The 16326-nt window shown below is 59.9% G+C and overlaps 1 protein-coding gene across 2 annotated transcripts; it reads right to left on the bottom strand.

The window, feature by feature from the left end:
* Window positions 1–84: 84 nt before the first annotated feature.
* On the bottom strand, window positions 85–16211 carry GIT1 (GIT ArfGAP 1). Of its 2 annotated transcripts, XM_034942155.4 has the most exons (21): window positions 15890–16211; window positions 10115–10248; window positions 9557–9669; window positions 9330–9435; window positions 8559–8776; window positions 8374–8468; window positions 7970–8012; window positions 5587–5613; window positions 5356–5404; window positions 4924–4996; window positions 4254–4351; window positions 3745–3856; window positions 3472–3605; window positions 3131–3283; window positions 2829–3059; window positions 2687–2740; window positions 2422–2508; window positions 2240–2313; window positions 1898–2080; window positions 1689–1752; window positions 85–1524 (listed from the first exon to the last, which is right to left on the bottom strand). In XM_034942155.4, exons 1-21 carry the CDS (start codon window positions 15939–15941, stop codon window positions 1312–1314), a joined length of 2313 nt encoding a protein of 770 aa, XP_034798046.1. In that variant the 5' UTR covers window positions 15942–16211; the 3' UTR covers window positions 85–1311. The 2 variants fall into 2 exon arrangements, with proteins under 2 accessions (XP_034798046.1, XP_034798048.1); XM_034942157.4 differs by lacking the exon at window positions 5587–5613.
* Window positions 16212–16326: the final 115 nt, after the last annotated feature.

Genomic DNA, 16326 nt, shown 5'->3' with positions numbered 1-16326 from the left:
GGGCGGGGGTCCTGGGGCACTTGCAGTCACCCTTCATGTCTGCCACCTCCTTCCAGCCCCCATTCTCTAAGCATCAGAAACAGCTCATGGTCACTTCTTTATTTTTGATACAAATGTACATGACACGTCTTGACAGCCCACCCACCACCACACAGGTAGGGCCTGGCCCCCAGGGATGAAGCGGGATGGGGAGAGAGCTGGTGGGTCCCACCGTCTGCCTCTCCAGCCTTCCCAGGCTGCAGCCAGGTTCCCAGGCCTCCAGAGGGTGGGACCACAGCAGGTGCAGGTAGTGATGGTGGGTGCTGGCCTTGCCGAGGTTACGGGGAGGGGACTCAGCTCCACAGCCACCAGCTGAGTCGGGGACCCCGGGGAGCCAGCCCCAGGCTCAGGTGCTCAGTCCTCCACCCTAGCCAGCACACATTCCCCCTCCACGCAGGAGCAGGAGGAGATGGAGGGAAGTGGTTTTTGATTTAAGTTCATAGAGAAGGGGCGAGAGTGGGGAGGGATCAGGGAGGCAGCGGGCAGGACCAAAACTGGCTACCCGGACAGTCCCTGGCTCCAGGTGGGGAAGGGAAGCTGATCCCCATGCTGGTCCCACTGCTCTGGTCCCCTCACCCCTCAAAACTCCAGATGGACCAGGCCTCCGGAACGGCACTGCCGCCCACACACTCAACACGCAGGCACGCGGGGGCACTCAGTTACCACAAAGTTAAAATTAAGGGGTGGGGAAGAAAAAAGAAAAAAAAAAAACAGACTTTCCAGTGTTTGCTGCTGGGGACCCCAGCACACAGGTTGGGGCCTGTGCCCTAGGCAGGGGCCATATGGCATTAAAGGGAGAGCAGCAAGGGGCTGGTGGCTACAGGGCAGGGACATCCATGGAGACTATGTACAAAGGAGGGGATGCCCCCGCTCAGCCCCTAGTAGGGCTGAACTGGCTCATGGGGGTGGGGCGCATGTACGGAGAGCTGCCCCACTTGGAGTGTCCCCACCTGCCCCTTTGCTGAGGGTACCCTAGAAGGCGAGGGGCTGGGAGTGATGCCTTGCAGGCCCCTGCTCACTAGGAGGGGGGAGATGCTATATACAGAGGGGAGGTGCATGGAATGTGGGGGACAGAAGCTCCTGCCCCCCCACCTCCCCATCCTTAGGGGCTCGACAGGGGTGGGCACCAGGGCACCTGGCTGCCAGGGAGTGTGGCAGCACTAAGGGCACTTGTGCCAGTGGCTCTGTTGGGGTGGGGATTAATGTCTGGAGTGGCCCAGCTCCTATGGCCAGTGAGGTCCTAGGGTGCAGGTGAGGGTGTGGGGAGAGAGGTCACTGCTTCTTCTCTCGGGTGGTGATGGTGACCAGCTGCTTGGCAGCCTTGGCGATGTCATAGGCGCACTGGATCACCTGCTGAGTCAGCAGCTGGAAGTCCACTGGGGCACCGGGCTCTGGGGGCACTGTCTTCCGGCACTCACTCTGCAGCCGGTAGGCGCTGGCGTTGAGCAGCCGCAGTGAGCTCCGCACTGGCTCCAGGGCTGGCCTCTGGAGGGGGCAGGAGTGAGGCTGGACCTTGGACTTTAAGCCGCCAGCTGAGATCAGGGCCCAGTTTGTCTGTGTCTCCACCCGGGTAGCGATCAGATGGGATTCTCCACGCCTGCCCCAGCTCGAGGCCCTCCCACTCCTGGTCCTCTCTTTGGCCCCTGTACCTTTGGGAAGAGGGAGGCCATCTCGGTCACAGCCAAATGGATCTTCTCTGAGCAGGGCACGAAGCTGCGGGGAGAAGGGAGGCTATAAAGCAGGGGGCTCTCAAGGGAGGTTCCCAGGGACAGCAGAACCCAGGGCCCCTCATGCTCTCTGCAACACCCTAGAAGCCAACAGGAACTGCATCCCCCTCACCTCCCCCTCCACTCAGTACCTGTCATGCTTGAACTCCTGGGCTGCCCGCAACAGTTCCTGAATGTTCTTGGTGACCTGCTCTGTCTTCAAGATGACATCCTCTGTGCTGGGAAGCCCAGGATCTAGGTCTCCATCCAGGCTTTCCAGCTCTGGGTGGAAGTCTTCCTCTTTGCCCAGCTCTAGAAACCTCTTCCCTTCCAGCCTGAGGCCCAGGTCCAGAAAACAGAGACAAAGATACATATAGAGAAAGACACATTCCAGCCTCGGAGCCGCCCGCCTTGGTCCTCACACACTGGGGGCCCTCTCAACCTCCCCGCCTCGGCATGTGAGCAGGCTGGACTGGAGACCCAGGGAGCCTCACCCCAGCAGTGGGTCCCCACTTTGCGTGTTCTCATAGTCACTGTCGGCTCCGCTGCCATGGCGGGAAAGCTTGCTCTGGAGGGCGGAGGGAAGGGGCTGTGAGCGCCGTGTTCCTGGACCCACACTGCCCCTAGCCCACACGGCCCCCAGCCACCCTGTGGGCACTGGGCATGGAAACATTACCGTGTGGCGGCTTCCCTCCTGGGAGCAGGACAGCAGCGGGGAGGAGGGAGTGAAGGGCACGGCTGAGGCAGACACCCCTTTCCGGATCTGAAACCCAGGGCAGCGCTGGATGGAGTCAGTGTGCCCCACTGCCCCCTGCTCACCAGCAGTGCGGCAGGGACCAGGTCAGTCTAATCATCTTAAGCCCCGCATTCAGCACAGAGCCCAGAACCCCCTGGGGCTCAGAACCTACTGGCTAAGATGGACACGCCTTCCCCAGGCTTACCCGGTAAAGGCCAGCAGGGACGTGCACTGAATAGATGGCGTCGTCCTCTAGCTCCTGGGGATGTTAGCACAGCGAGCGTCATGGTGGACCCTGCGGCAGCCCCACCCATCTCCCCACACCTTGAGACCCACAGGTGACTCACAGTGCTGTGGAAAGGCTGCAGCCGCGTAGTGAGCTCGTCCCCAGGGGGGGCCCCAAAGGGCTTCAGGGCAGAGCCAGGTTCATACATGGAAAAGGCCTGGCGGTCCCTGCGGTGTGTGCTCCCGCCTGGCGCCATGGGTGTGTGTTCCGCCCGTTCAGTGGGGAGTGGAGGTGTGGGCACCGGCCCTGGAGGCTGCCGGAGCTGCAGGTTCTCCGCCTGCAGCTTGTGGATCTATGGGTGCAAAGTGCTGTCAACCCCCTGGAGTCCTGGGACTCCCCCTCCCACCGAGGCTGCACCCTCACCTCTCGCTGCAGCCTCCGGAGCTCGTCGCTCAGGCTACTGTTGACCTTCATGAGCTGCTGCACCTTTGCCTCTGATGTAGCCAGGGCCTTCTTCAGCTCCAGGTACTCCTGCAGCGTCACAGCCCCGTCAGACAAGTCCGAGGAGTCCATGCTCTGCAGAGAGAGACCTAAGCCGGTCAGCACCTGGGGGCAGGGAGGCCAACACCCGCAGGGGGCAGTTATTGAGGCTAGGAGCAGCCCACCTGTCCCTCAGGCCCCTGGGCTACAAGAGGACAGAGCTGGGCCTTGGCGAAGGCCTGGGTCAGGGCACAGGGGAGTGGGAAGGAGGGTGGGACTCAGACCCGGGCGCGGTTGCTCCGAGTGGCGCCGGTGCTGCGCAGGGGCTCCTGGTCTGTGTCCTCGTCAGAGGCCACGCTGTCGTAGTCGTGCTGGTCGTCGAGGTCACTCTGGCTCCGCAGAGACAGCTCGAGGTTGTCTGAGGACACAGGAGTGTCACTCAGGCCACACTCCACCACACAACCCATCTCTCAGGTCACCACTGGCAGGGAGAGCCATGCAGGAAAGACCCCTGGAGCCCCGCCCACTTCCCACACCCTCCCACACAACCCTCCCACCTGTGGGGCTGCTCAGGCTCTTGCCCTGCTGTCTCCGCTTGGCCTCACTGAGAATGTCGATGATCAAGGTGGCAAACTCTCGGGCATTAAAGCGGGCCAGCTTTTGTCGCCCCTGCAAGGCAGAAAGGGCCAGGCTGGCTTCAGGGGACCCCTTATGACTGACGCAGGGTGGCAGGGACCAAGTAGCAAGGCATGGCCCTGCCATTTAATTTAACCCCAGCTAAAGCATCCCAGCCTAGCTTCACCTGGCTAGTCAGCAGCCAAGGCCACCCGCGGCAGGGTATGATAGAGTAGGGTGCCTGAGCAGAGGCCGGAACATCCACTGGAGCTGCTCCCCAAGTGCTCAAAACAACAGCCTCCTGACCTTCCCAAATCCCAGTGCCAGCTGTGCCCTGAGGGAGGCCCTGGCAAATGCTGGAGAGCTGTCTCAGGCCCCAGCCCACTGCCGGATGAGGAGGGACTGTGGGGATGAAGTAGACCACCCCAGGCCCCCAATCCAGCCCCCTCACCTGATTCCGCGTGGCTGAGTATTCCGGGTTAACAGGCAGGAAGGGCACGGCACTGCGCTCTGTCACCAGAGTGCTGTGGTTTTGGGTAGCCAGCCACACTGTAGGGGACGGACAGGAGCAGATCAGCCACGGTGGCCAGGCCCCCAAGGTGGGGGTGGGGAAGCACTGAGCCCAGCCTTCCTAGCTGCCCCCACGCCTACTGAGCACTGATGTTCAGAACAGGAGTGGTCTTTGGGCACGCAGAGCTAGGCTGGGCCAGGGCTAGGCTGGGCCAGGGCAAGGCTGGGCGCGGCCGGCTGGGGACAGACAAATGGAACAAGGCCAGTCCCACTCATCCAGACCCAGAGTTTGGGCTGGAATCCGGCTGTGGCCAGGAAGGAGTGATGCAGGGGGGTGGAGCGGTACCAGGAAGACAGCCAAAGTGGGAGGCTGCCAGAGCAAGAGGAGCCCCAGTCTGAGGCTGGGGGAGGAGCACGCTAGCCGCCTCCCCCTCAGCACTCTACCCAGCCTGGGACGCTGCCCAGGCAGGCTCACAACCAGCAGGGGCTCATCTGCAGGCCTCTGAGCAGCCCCAACCCCAGGCACCCCTTCTTAGCCCAGTAAAGGACCAGAGACCCATGCCTGGGCCGCTCGGGTCCTCCACGCCAGACACTCCTGCTCCCTGACTCACCTGCATCATTTTCTCTTCGATCCACCTCGTCATACACGTCCATGGCGAGTTCCTCAAAAAGCCGGTTGCTGAGCTAGAGGAAGAGAGGGGCCCAGATGTTGTCAGATGCATCGGCTCCCAGTGCCAAGGCCAGCTCCCCAGCATGTTGTGAGCCTTGGGGAACCGGTGGCCTTCCTTGTGCTGCCCAGCCCCTACAGTCTCAGAATGGGAAAGTGGGAAGGGATCATGTTCCAAACTCCAAGGTGGGAGAGAAGGGACCAGTCCATCCCTTTGTAGGGAGGTCAGGGAGAGGGGACTGCTGAGGCCAGTGAGGGGACAGGTCAAAGACTTGGAAAAGGTCATCGAGTCAGAGGCAGGGGAAGCAAGAGCAGAGGGTGGGGGATCAGAGAGGGGCCAGCTTCAAGTGTCAGGGCACTGTTGGAGCAGACTTACCGCCTGCAGCTTCTTTTTAGCAGCTTTGGCCAATTCGGATAAGTCAAGGCTGAGGGCAGAGGGAGATGGGAATTGGGAGGAGAGGAGAGACCTGAGAGGTGGCCAGGCCCATGCCAGCAACCTCCCCAACATGCAGGGATCCCAGGGAGATGGCACCCCAGATGCTGCACACCAAATGCCTCCCTGCCCTACCCCACCTTCAGGCCTGCTGCCCCGGCAGGCACCATATACCTCTGAGACATGCACTTTTGCCGAGATCTAAGTCCAGAGGAAGGCAGCAGAGGGAAGAACAGGACAGAGGCAGCAGTTACCCAGGAGCAGGGCAGCACACGCCTTTTCACATCAGGCCCAGACCCATCTCCACGCACACCCGGCCCAGAAGGGACAAAGCTGAATTCATCTCACCGCGTCCCCCACCCCTCCTCCTCTGGCTTGCTCTTCCTCTCAGTGACCTGTTCGTCCACCACCAGTGTCAGCCACCTGGCAGTCACCTGAAGCCTCCCTCACCCTCCAGTCCTAGTGAAGCTCCCCAGGTTCCTCAATCACCTGTTGCCTGGGCTTTGTAAGTTTCTTAATCTCCCTCCTTCTAGTCTTGTCCCTACAATCCTGTTCCACCCAGCAGCCAGGGTGATTTTTTGGATACACCTGGCTGCACTACCCCTTGCCTTAAAGCACTGCAGTGATAACACGTGCATATGGCACACTCCAAACATACTTCATCAGAATACCCTAGGGCCGGGCGCAGTGGCTCACACCTGTAATCCTAGCACTTTGGGAGGCCAAGGTGGGAGGTTCGCTTGAGGCCAGGAGGTGGAGACCAGCCTGGGCAACACAGAGATACAAAAGCAATTTAAAAATTAGCTGAGCATGGTGGCATGTGCCTGTAGTCCCAGCTACTCAAGAGGCTATGGTAGGAGGATCGTTTGAGGCTGTGGTAAGCTATGATCAAGCCACCGCACTTCAGCCTGGGCAACAGAGCGAGACCCCAACTCTTAAAAAAAAAAACAAAGGCTAAACATTTTGCATACATTCTTATCTAATCCTCTCCTCCCTGAAAAATAGATGCTGTCATCTCCATTTCCAGGAGAGGTAACCAAGGCTCAGAGAGGTCAAGCAGCCTGCAAGTCACACAGCCAGTAAGCAGCAGAGATGACTTCACACTTCTGTGCCTGGAACTCTCCGCTCTCGGGATGGTCACTGCTCCTGCTGATGCTCTCGGGGCTGCTCATTCTCCAGCTCGTCTCTATCCCAGTCTTGCTTGTAGGGTTCCCTGCCTCCCATGCTGTGCTCCAGCCCGGGGGCTGCCTCCATTCCCATGCAGCATTTCTACCCTCCATGCCTCTGCCTCTCTTGCTGCACTCCCCCATGAGGACTAGAATCACCTGCCTAGGCTGCCTCCCCAGCTAGATTGTGAGCTCCTTAAGGGCAGGGATTGTGTCTCAGGTGCCTCTGTGCTCCCAGTGCCAAGGGCAGTAGCTGGCTCCGGGAAGGTGCTCAGTTAATGTGCTGTTGAATGGAGCCCATATGTGGGTGTATTTACCATACACATGCACGCATGCACACACAGCCCAGGTAGAATCAGACCATAGAAGTAGGAGCCTTGGGGTCTGGAAGAGGTCTGGGTTTAGGATCTGAGTTGCCCAGGCCTGGTTATGCCCATCTGCCCACACAGGCCCTTGGGGAGGAGAGCACCTCCTCTCTCCAGATCCAGGCCAGCAGGCACAGCCTGGCATGAGGACGTGGCCATCAGAGGTGGCCACCAGGTGGCACCAGCATCCATCTTATGTGCTGGGTGAGTGGCAGGGGGTGTCCCACACTGCCTCTCAGACGGAAGCAGAAACACCTCATTCAACCAGCCTCAGGGCACCTGCCTAATTCTGAGCACGCTAGAGGCCTAGCCAGCAGTCACAAAGTTAGTCACATCCCTGAAGCCCACCCATCTTTTCAGCGAAGAGCAGAGGCTTCTCTAAAGACAGTGGGGTTGGTGCCACTGGGACAGAACCCAGTGGCCCACCCTCCCAGCCGGAGGTAGCTTCTTTTTCTTTTTCTTTTTTTTTTTTTTTTTTTGAGACGGAGTTTGGAGTTTTGCTCTTGTTGCTCAGGCTGGAGTGCAATGGCGTGCTCTCGGCTCACCGCAACCTCTGCCTCCTGTGTTCAAGCGATTCTCCAGTCTCAGCCTCCCAAGTAGCTGAGATACAGGCATGCGCCACCACACCTGGCTAATTTTGTATTTTTGGTAGAGACGGGGTTTCTCCATGTTGGCCAGGCCAGTCTCAAACTCCCGACCTCAGGTGATCCGCCCGCCTCGGCCTCCCAAAGTGCTGGGATTACAGGCGTGAGCCACCACGCCCGGCCCACAGGTAGCTTCTCACACCCAAGCCCTCCATGTACTTGACAGTCACGGGGCTCAGACTATGCGGGCCACATACGGAGCTGACATTTTTTACCTGCCTTGGGGCCCAGCATTAGGGACTGAGGACTAAGCTGTGCCTCTAGTCTCTGGGGGGAGGGAGCAGGGTCCTAGGCCTCTGAAACCTGGGCTGGGAGCTCTGGGGGTCAGCCACCCACATGGCATCCAACAGCCTCTGGAAAGGGGCATCAGGTGGGCACTCACCTGTCAGCCATCTGTGGGATGATGTAATGCCCATTCTTGTGATCTGAACAAAAATAAAAATGCCAAGTCACTCACTAGTGCTGGGTGGCCTCAGCAGCTGGGAGCCCACCTCACTGCCATGAGCAGGGCTGGCACCCAGAAGTGTCAGGGGAAAGTGGGGAGGGCAGGCCACCCCCAAGAATGCTGGGAGCTCGCGGGAGGATGCAGGATGCCCACCCCCACTCCCTAGCCCCAGCGATGCTATGGCCCAGAGCCTGCAGCAATTTCACAGGAGCCAGTTGCCTAGCAACATTGCTCCCCAGCCGCTCTGTCACCATAGCACCTGCTGCCGGGTGTGTCCAGGTCCCACCTGCCCAGCCCCAGCCAGGCCTGCCACAGCCAGGCGCCCCCCAAGCTCTGCTCACCCGGCTTGCGTCCACAGAGGTAGAAGGCCAGCCGGTCAGTGAGCTCATATTGGCACTCAACCAGCCTTTCCGCCAGCTCATGGTGCCCCGCCTGCCTGTGAGGAGGGGGTATGGCTCAGACCTGCAGCAGCAGCCCTCACCCACACCCCCACCCACCCACACTGCACCCTTCAGCCAACCCTCACCTGGCATAGTCAATGGGTGTGCGGCCATTAACATCAGGGGAGCCAGGGTCAGCCCCATACACTACAAGCAGCTCGGCCTGCAGTGTCTGCCCTGCCTTGGCAGCCACGTGCAGAGGTGTGGTGCCCTTCTCTGGGTGGAAGAAGTTGGCCTGGGCACCCAGGGAGAGCAGGCGCAGACATGTCTCCAGGTTGCCTGTCCGCACGCTCGAGTGTAGTTGCTAAGAGGAGCAGAGTGTGCAGTGAATACGCATGTGCGTGAGGCGCACCTCCCCACCCACAAGCTGCACCCTGGCTGCCCCTGGGACACCTAGCGGCTCCAAGGAGGCCTGCCCAAACCAGGCTATGTCGGGAGGACAGAGGCTTCCCGCTAGGGGTTAATGCCAATTAATAAACGCTGCCGTCAGTCACCATCTACCACGTGTGCTGTGTGCCCGGCTTAGATACTATTTATGAAGTAGATGCTGTTATTTCTTTCCCATTTTACAGATGAGTAAACTGAGGCTATGAGTGGCTAAGCAACTACCCCCAGGTTTTCCCAGCTTCTAAGTGGCAGCTGTGGGCTTCTAGCCTTGGGTGTCTACTTGGTTGCTGGGGAGCCTCAGCCACACACGGCCTGACCTAACAATCTGCTCTCTCCATCCTGTCTACTGTTACCCCGACCTGGCTGCCTTTGGGGCCCAGGGCTCAGTGGGGACAAAGGAGAGGCCTTCAGAGAGTCGTGGATGGGAAGAAGAGGAGGGGGCCACCCATCTGTTGTAGGGCCCCTCAAACCTTGCTGAGGTCTTTGGCGGTGACCCCATCATCGTCCCGGCAGGGAAGCTTGTGCACAAATGCCAGCATCTGGTACTTGGCCCTGATGAACTCTGACTTGATGGGGCTGCATGGGGCACACAGGAGGAATGGGGAGCATGGTGGGAGAGGGTGGTCACCTTGCCACCTCCCAGGGCCCTGTCCCGGACTGCGCAGTCTCTGCCCACCACCCCTCCAGCCCCACTCACTGGACTTTGTCTTGGGGGTTGGCTTTACGCCGGCCGCTCTGCACTTGTGCGGGGTCCAGCAGGGAGTGCTCCCAGATGGAGTTGGCCCCGTTGCTGGCAAGCGTGTGCACCATCTGCAGGGAAGAGATGCCAAGTGAGAGAGTGCCCACTGCGTGCTAAGCAATGGGGGAAACACCTCCTGAGCGCCTGCTGTGGCTGGCGTAGCTGGAAACGGTACCAAGGGGGCCTACTGTGTGCCCGCACAACCACACCTCCATCTAGTCCAGCTGCCCAAAGACACAGATCCCATGAGTGTGCCAAGGCTCAGAGAGGTGAAGCAACTTGCTCAATGCTACACGACCACGTTGATAAGTGGCAGAGCAGGGGTGTGAGCTACTCTTCTGCATGAAGTGAGTAGATGGGAGGAAAGGGTCAGGATTAGGCTCTGCCCTAGGGGGGTGCTGCCCCTTGGAAGCTGCAGATTCCAGATGGGGGTGTATGTGGGTGAGGGGGAAACGCCCTCATGCTCAGCACACTCTGCCTGAGGGGAAGGAAGAACCACCCGACTGAGCCCTGTACCTGCAGCAGCGTGGGAGGCCAGGCGCTGTGACGAAGGTGCTTGACAATGGAGATGTGGCGTCCCAGGCTCCGGTGCACGCTGCAGCACTCGTCACACACCAGCACACCCCTGCTGATGGATGCCCAGCCAGGGTCTGCCAGGGTGAGGGCAAGGGTCAGCCGGAGCCAGATGATGGGCCAGACCTCCTGAGCACCTGCTCTGGCCCGTGCCAAGCCTAGTACTCTCCACACATTCACTCACTCAGTCCCCAACAGCCTAGGAGCTGGGACCATCACTACGGCCAGGTTACCAGTGAGGGATCTCCCCAAGAGCTCACAGCTGGGGGCTGACACAGCCGTGCCCTTTCCTACATCCTTACCCCTCTGGGACATGCAGTCCCCAGGGCCCATTCAGCAGGCACAGTTTCCTGCCCTGCAGCCACTGCTACCAGTCTCTCAGCCTTTTCCCAGGAAACGAGGTCTCTGCCCCAGCCCGTCCCCAAGGGAGGAAGGGATCCCCAAGGGGATGCAACCCAGATGCTGCTGCATGCCAGATGCTGTTGAAACATGCCTGACAGATCACACCCGTCCACAGGTCCTGCCTCTGGCCTCCTGCCAGCAGGTGAGGTCCTTTCATGCTGGAGCCTCCTGCCATCATCACTGAGGGTGTAAGCTGGAGCCCTCTTAAGGAGGATGGACAGAGCAAAGGAGCTGGGCTTGACTGGGCACCCACTAGGTACCATCTGGGTACATTATGTGTGATGCTGCTTGCAACTGTCAGGCAAGGTAGGACATGCTACCTCTGTGATGAAGAAACAGTGGCTCAGAGAGGTTAAAGGGCTTATTCAAGGTTGCAAGGCTAATGAGTAGAATTGCCAGGATGTGGCACTTTTGATGCCTGAGACCATGCCATGTCCACACTTGCTGCTGTCCCTCTGCCTCTATAGCCTGCTCTCCACTCTTTTGGGAAAAGTGAACTTTGGAAAGAAGAAGCAGGGCCAGGACTGGGTGGGAGTTCCGAGGTTCTTCTCAAGGGTGGAGGAGATGCCACCCATCCTAGGCCCCTTGGGAGACAGCTGCATACGACTCAGGCTGCGGAAAGGTCACGGGGGAGAAAGCAGCCATTGTGTGCCGCCTGAGAGTGGGGGCAGGGCGCCTCTCTCCCAGGACACTTTGCTCTGCCCAGCGGCCCCCACCCTGTCTCAGGAAACCCTGTCCTGGGGTGGGGGTGGGGGACTGGCTCTCTGCCTTGCCCTGTAGTGCTCAGGGTGTTCAGAAGTATCCCCATCAGGGGAGGGACAGGCTTAGGGGGATAAGAATCTCTCCCAACTAGAAGGCAATTCTCAGGCCTTTCCCCTCTAAGGACTTCCACCAAAGTTCCCAGGAAAATTGAGGAGACTCTGAGTCAGGGGCCCAGCCTGAGCTCTGCCCACAGCAAGTGACCCCCACTGAGGCATGAAAAGAGGAAGTAAAGGAGAGAGGCCTGTCTTTGGGTTTAGGCTTTTTAAGGGACCCCCTCCCAATCAGGGCAACAGAGGGATGCCCAAGGTGACCGCCAACACCTTCCTGGGGGGCTGACTCCAGGGCTCAGGAGGAAGGGACCAGCCTCTTCGCCAAGAGGGGGAGCCCTAGCATGCACTTCTGGGCTGGCTTTACCCAAATAGTGAGGCACCCCAGGTGTGGAGAGCTCCCTCTCCCCACTCCAAACACCACTGGGTCAGGGGGCTGCCAGCCAGCCACCTCCAGCAGCCCAGGCAGGAAGCCGGAAATGATGCAGCCCAAATTCCTCTTGGTGGGGTTTCCTGTAAGTGGGGAGCCGCCCAGGGCAGGATCATAAATGGGCTGACCTGAGGTCTGTGGTCCTACCGGAGAAGCCGGGCGTGGAAGGCTGACTATATATCCACGGCCAATGGCTCCAGAGCCCTAAGCCATGGGCAGACCAGACGTGGTGAGTGACCCTGGCTATGGCAGTAACCAAGACCAGGATGCAGGAATGTGGTCCAAGGGTTTGCCTGGCACTTTCCCCCAGCCTGGGGGAGGGGTTCTCCCTCTCCTCCAGGTGACCTGAGAAGAATGGTAGGCAAAGGACACTGTCCTGGTCTGGGCAGCCGACATTGGTGTCAGCTCATTTCTGGATGACACAGATGGGACGCCCACCCTAACCATTCTGTCTCCTCCCTCTGTGCAAGTGCCCTTGGGACTACCCAGATTGTAGTTTAAGGTGAAGGGATCCTTGCATCAAGAGGCTCCTTGGACCAAACCTGGGACGGAAAGGACAGGAACTATAAGGGAACTCGTCAGCCCTCCCCCTGCGCTTCTGGCTCCACCGGCAGGGTATGGGTCTGTATGTGTGGAGAGGTAGCAGGCGTGATCCTGGGATCATGTTAACCAGTGCCAACCCCATGGAGGCCTCTACTACGGTGAATTCCTGCCACCACCTGAAGCCATCAGTGGCCTCCAGGGCCAGTAGGTTTGCACATACAGGCCAGCCTCAGGCCTCCCTCCCCTGAGCTAAGGGCCAGATCTCCACTAGACTAAGGGAAAAGCCCACATCATGAAGGCAGGCGAGAGTAGTCCTTGGGGTAGAGTCAGAATGGTGGTTACTTCTGGGGTGCACGGACTGGGAGGGGGTACTTGGAAGCCCCCTAAGGTGATGGAAATGTTCTATAACATGCTTGTCTAATCTGCAGTCCATATGCGGCCCAGGCAGCTTTGAATGTGGCCCAACACAAATTCATAAACTTTCTTAAAACATTATGAGACTTTTTTGTGACTTTATTTTTTATTTATTTTTTGCTTGTTTTATTTAGCTCACCAGCTATCATTAGTGTTAGCGTATTTTAGGTGTGGCCCAAGAAAATTCTTCTTCCAATGTGGCCCAGGGAAGCAAAAAGATTGGATACCCTTATTCTATAACATGATCAGAGCGGTAGTTACACGGGTATACACACATGTAAAAGCCCATCAGGATGAACACTCAGGTGCAGGCATTGACACACACAAATTCTACCTCCATAAGGGAGGAAGAGGAGCCCAACATTTGTCCCACTCTGCAATCTACACTATGAAGAGACAAATCAGCCTGTAGCTTGTCCCGTAACATGTCCCCGGCCTTGCTCACCAGAGATACCTACAGGACAGGCATCTTGAGGCCTTCACTCTCACCCCCAGGGTTGCCAAAGTGGAAAAGGCTGAGATAGAAGCCCATGGGGTGAGGAGAGGCCCTTGACTGAGATCGTGTGGCAAGGTGGGCCAAGGCTAAGGAAAGGGGAAGATGCACATTCTCCAGGGCTCCCTGCCCCCTTCCTCTCTTGGACTCCCCAGGCAGGCAGGAACACACACGGTGCCTGACGAGGTGGCACAAGCTGCCAGAGCAGCCATGTCATGTCCAGCTGCCTAGCAACACACTCACACTTGTCCCGTGTGCCCATGCCCGGGAGCAGAGGGAGGATGGGGCTCTCTGGGGACAGGCTGCATCTCACCTCTGACCTCCATGACCCCCCAAATTAACCAAGCACAAAAAGTCCCTGGCCCCACTCCTGTGGTTGGGACTGCAGGGCTCCTATCGTAATAAAAGAAGCCTGTGACCCTGGGGTGGAGCGATACACCATGGGGCTGGCACTGGATCTGGACTCCGGACTGCTGGGTACCCTCATGCCTCTCTGCCTGAGATGCCACAGGACCCAGACCAAACATGCCGCTGCATGCCAGGGCCAGCATCCTAGGGTCCAGGTGTGGGATAGTCCTAAGCAGCCAGCCAGGGTCCTAACAAGCAGCCAAACACTCAGGGAGTGCCTGCCATGTGCTGGACACCTCGCTGGGTGCTAGGTGGGCTGATGAGTAAGACTGTCCACATCCTCCCCACCCCACCATCCTCACCTTCTCACCACCTTCCTGACTTCTATTGTGAATCAGGGGAAAGGAGGCATCTGGGGCACAAATTCCTCTGACGGATGAGGACCTGGGAGTAGGAGCTGGGCAATCCAACACATCTGATGCCCACCATTCCTCCCTGAGCCCACTGGGCATCCAGAGGCTGTGGTCGGACATTCAACGCAACATAGAAAGGACAACTGCCTTGCTGGTGCTGCCCTTCACCCCTCCACCCCAGAATCAGACCATAGATTCGGAGATGGCAGCCCCCCAAAAACCATTTCTACTCCAACTTCTTTGCCTCTGAATTGAGGAAGCTGAGGACCCCACAGTGAGGAAAGTCTTGTTGGGATTACAGAGTAAGCTGGGAACAAAGGCAACACTAAGCCCCAGACTCCCCCGATTGGGCGCCTGCTAAGACTCTCCTCCACATTCCATGCCATGCTTACCCCACGGAGTTGTGGAACAGTGGGGAGACATTTATAAGGCAAGGTGCATCCTCAGCCCTGCCATCCCCAGACCTGCCTGCAGCTCGGGGAACGGAGTCACAGTTTCTTAGGGGTATGGACCCTCAACCCCAGGGCCCTCTAAACCATGATAAGCCCCTAGGAGGCCTTGGTCATAACCACCTATGGAGTATTTTGTGCCCAAGCCCTGCTAAGTCATAGTTCCCAAATACTCTAGCTTGGCACCCCCAGAACCACCAGAACATCTGTGAGGCTCAACCTGTGGGGTCCTGGGCCTGCTCAAGGGGTGGCTGAAAGTTACGGGCCCACAAACCAGCACCCCATACTCTCACTCTTAATCATGCCCACAGCCCCGCTAGAGTTCACGGACCTCCGAAGCCTGACCAGGGGCCTACCAGGGAGATAGCTTCTTTGCTAAAGAAAGAATGGATGTGGGCTAGAGCTTCCTTCCCAGGCCAGCTGCAGAGCCCCGTCACTGGCTGTCCTCCCTCATCAGAAGGGAGCAGCCTCTTGGATCATTACCCCTGACTTCCTCAGCAGGCCTGGGGGGTTTCACTCCAGCCCAGTCCTAACTCTTGTTAGGAAAAAGAAGGGAACCACCATGTAAATACAGCCAGGAGACAGGCCAGGAAGCCAGCAGGATACGGGGAATCTCGGCACGGCCTCCCACCCATTTCTGGCCAGACTGGGCTAGGGGACAGGGAGGGGCCCGCGCCCAGGATAGCTTGATGCCAAACTCAATTTCCCAAGCAGGCTTTACCGGTGAACAGGAACAGCAGGGTCCAGCCGAGCTGTTCCCAGTCACCACCAGCAGGCCTGGGGATGCCTCCTGAGAAGACACCCGGGTCTAGACTGGCCCTGAACGCCAGGCCCGGCAAGGAGCGCTAGCCTTAGGAACCCGAGGCAGGGAGTCCTGGGAGTAGCCACCGCTCATCTGCTCCTGAGGAGACGGTATTCAGGCCCCACTGGCGCATCTGCCCGGCCCTCTGCTCCTTGCCCTCCACCACCCCGGCAGGCGTACCGACCACGCGAGCAGCAGGTGCAAGACGCGGGGGTGGCACTGAGATGACATAAAACCACACTCGCCCCCACCTTCCAAGCCCTGACGGCCTCCGCCACGGCCCTCCTGCCACCCCAGGCTGGCGCTTCCGTCGGATACAGAGATGGAGGTGGAGGAGCAGCCAGCTGCCCGCCTCCCTCAGACCGAGGGGCGGAAGGCGGCGCCGGGAACGTCCTTCCTCGCTAGTCCACGGCCTCCAGGGAGCATGGGCACCCCAGGCCGGCCCTCCCGCCAAGGGCGCAGCTCCGCAGTGGCCGAGGCGGGGGCCCAGCCTGGAGGCCGCAGCCCCCCGCCCCGCCCAGCCCTCCGGCCCCGCACAGCGCTCTTGCCAGGCCCCGGCGCCCGCCCGGCGGCGGCCTGGCTGTGCGGTCCCGCCCCCGGCCCCGCCGTGCTTACCCGGGGCGCTGCAGTCCGCACACACCTCCGCTCGCGGCCCCTTTCGGGACATCCTCAGCGGCGACGCGGCCGCAGCCCTCTGGGCCAGCGTGGGGGGCGCGGGCGGCGGGCCCGGGCGGCGGCGGCGGCCCCTGCTGCCCGGCCCGGCTCCGGCGAGGCCCCGGCGAGGCTCCGCGCGCCCGGCCAACCGTCCGCCCCGGGGCTGGCCCGGAACCCGCCGTGCCCGCCTGCCCGCTCGCCCTCGGGCGCCCTCCGCCCCGCGCCGCCCCGCCGCCGCTCGCGGCTCCTCTCTCCGCCCCCTGCGCGGCTCCCAGCCGCTTCTGCAGGAAGCGGCGCAGGCCCTGCCCACAGGGGGAGGGGCCGCACCCCCGCCCCGCCGCGCGCTGCCGGCCGCGCCCCCTAGAGAAAGGAAGCCCGGGCGCGGGCGGGAGGGGGCG

This window comes from Pan paniscus, chromosome 19, assembly GCF_029289425.2.
Source record: "Pan paniscus chromosome 19, NHGRI_mPanPan1-v2.0_pri, whole genome shotgun sequence".
NCBI classification, from domain to species: Eukaryota; Metazoa; Chordata; class Mammalia; order Primates; family Hominidae; genus Pan; species Pan paniscus.
Note: the sequence above shows the minus strand (reverse complement) of the source record. Positions and strands in the feature narration are given on the sequence as shown.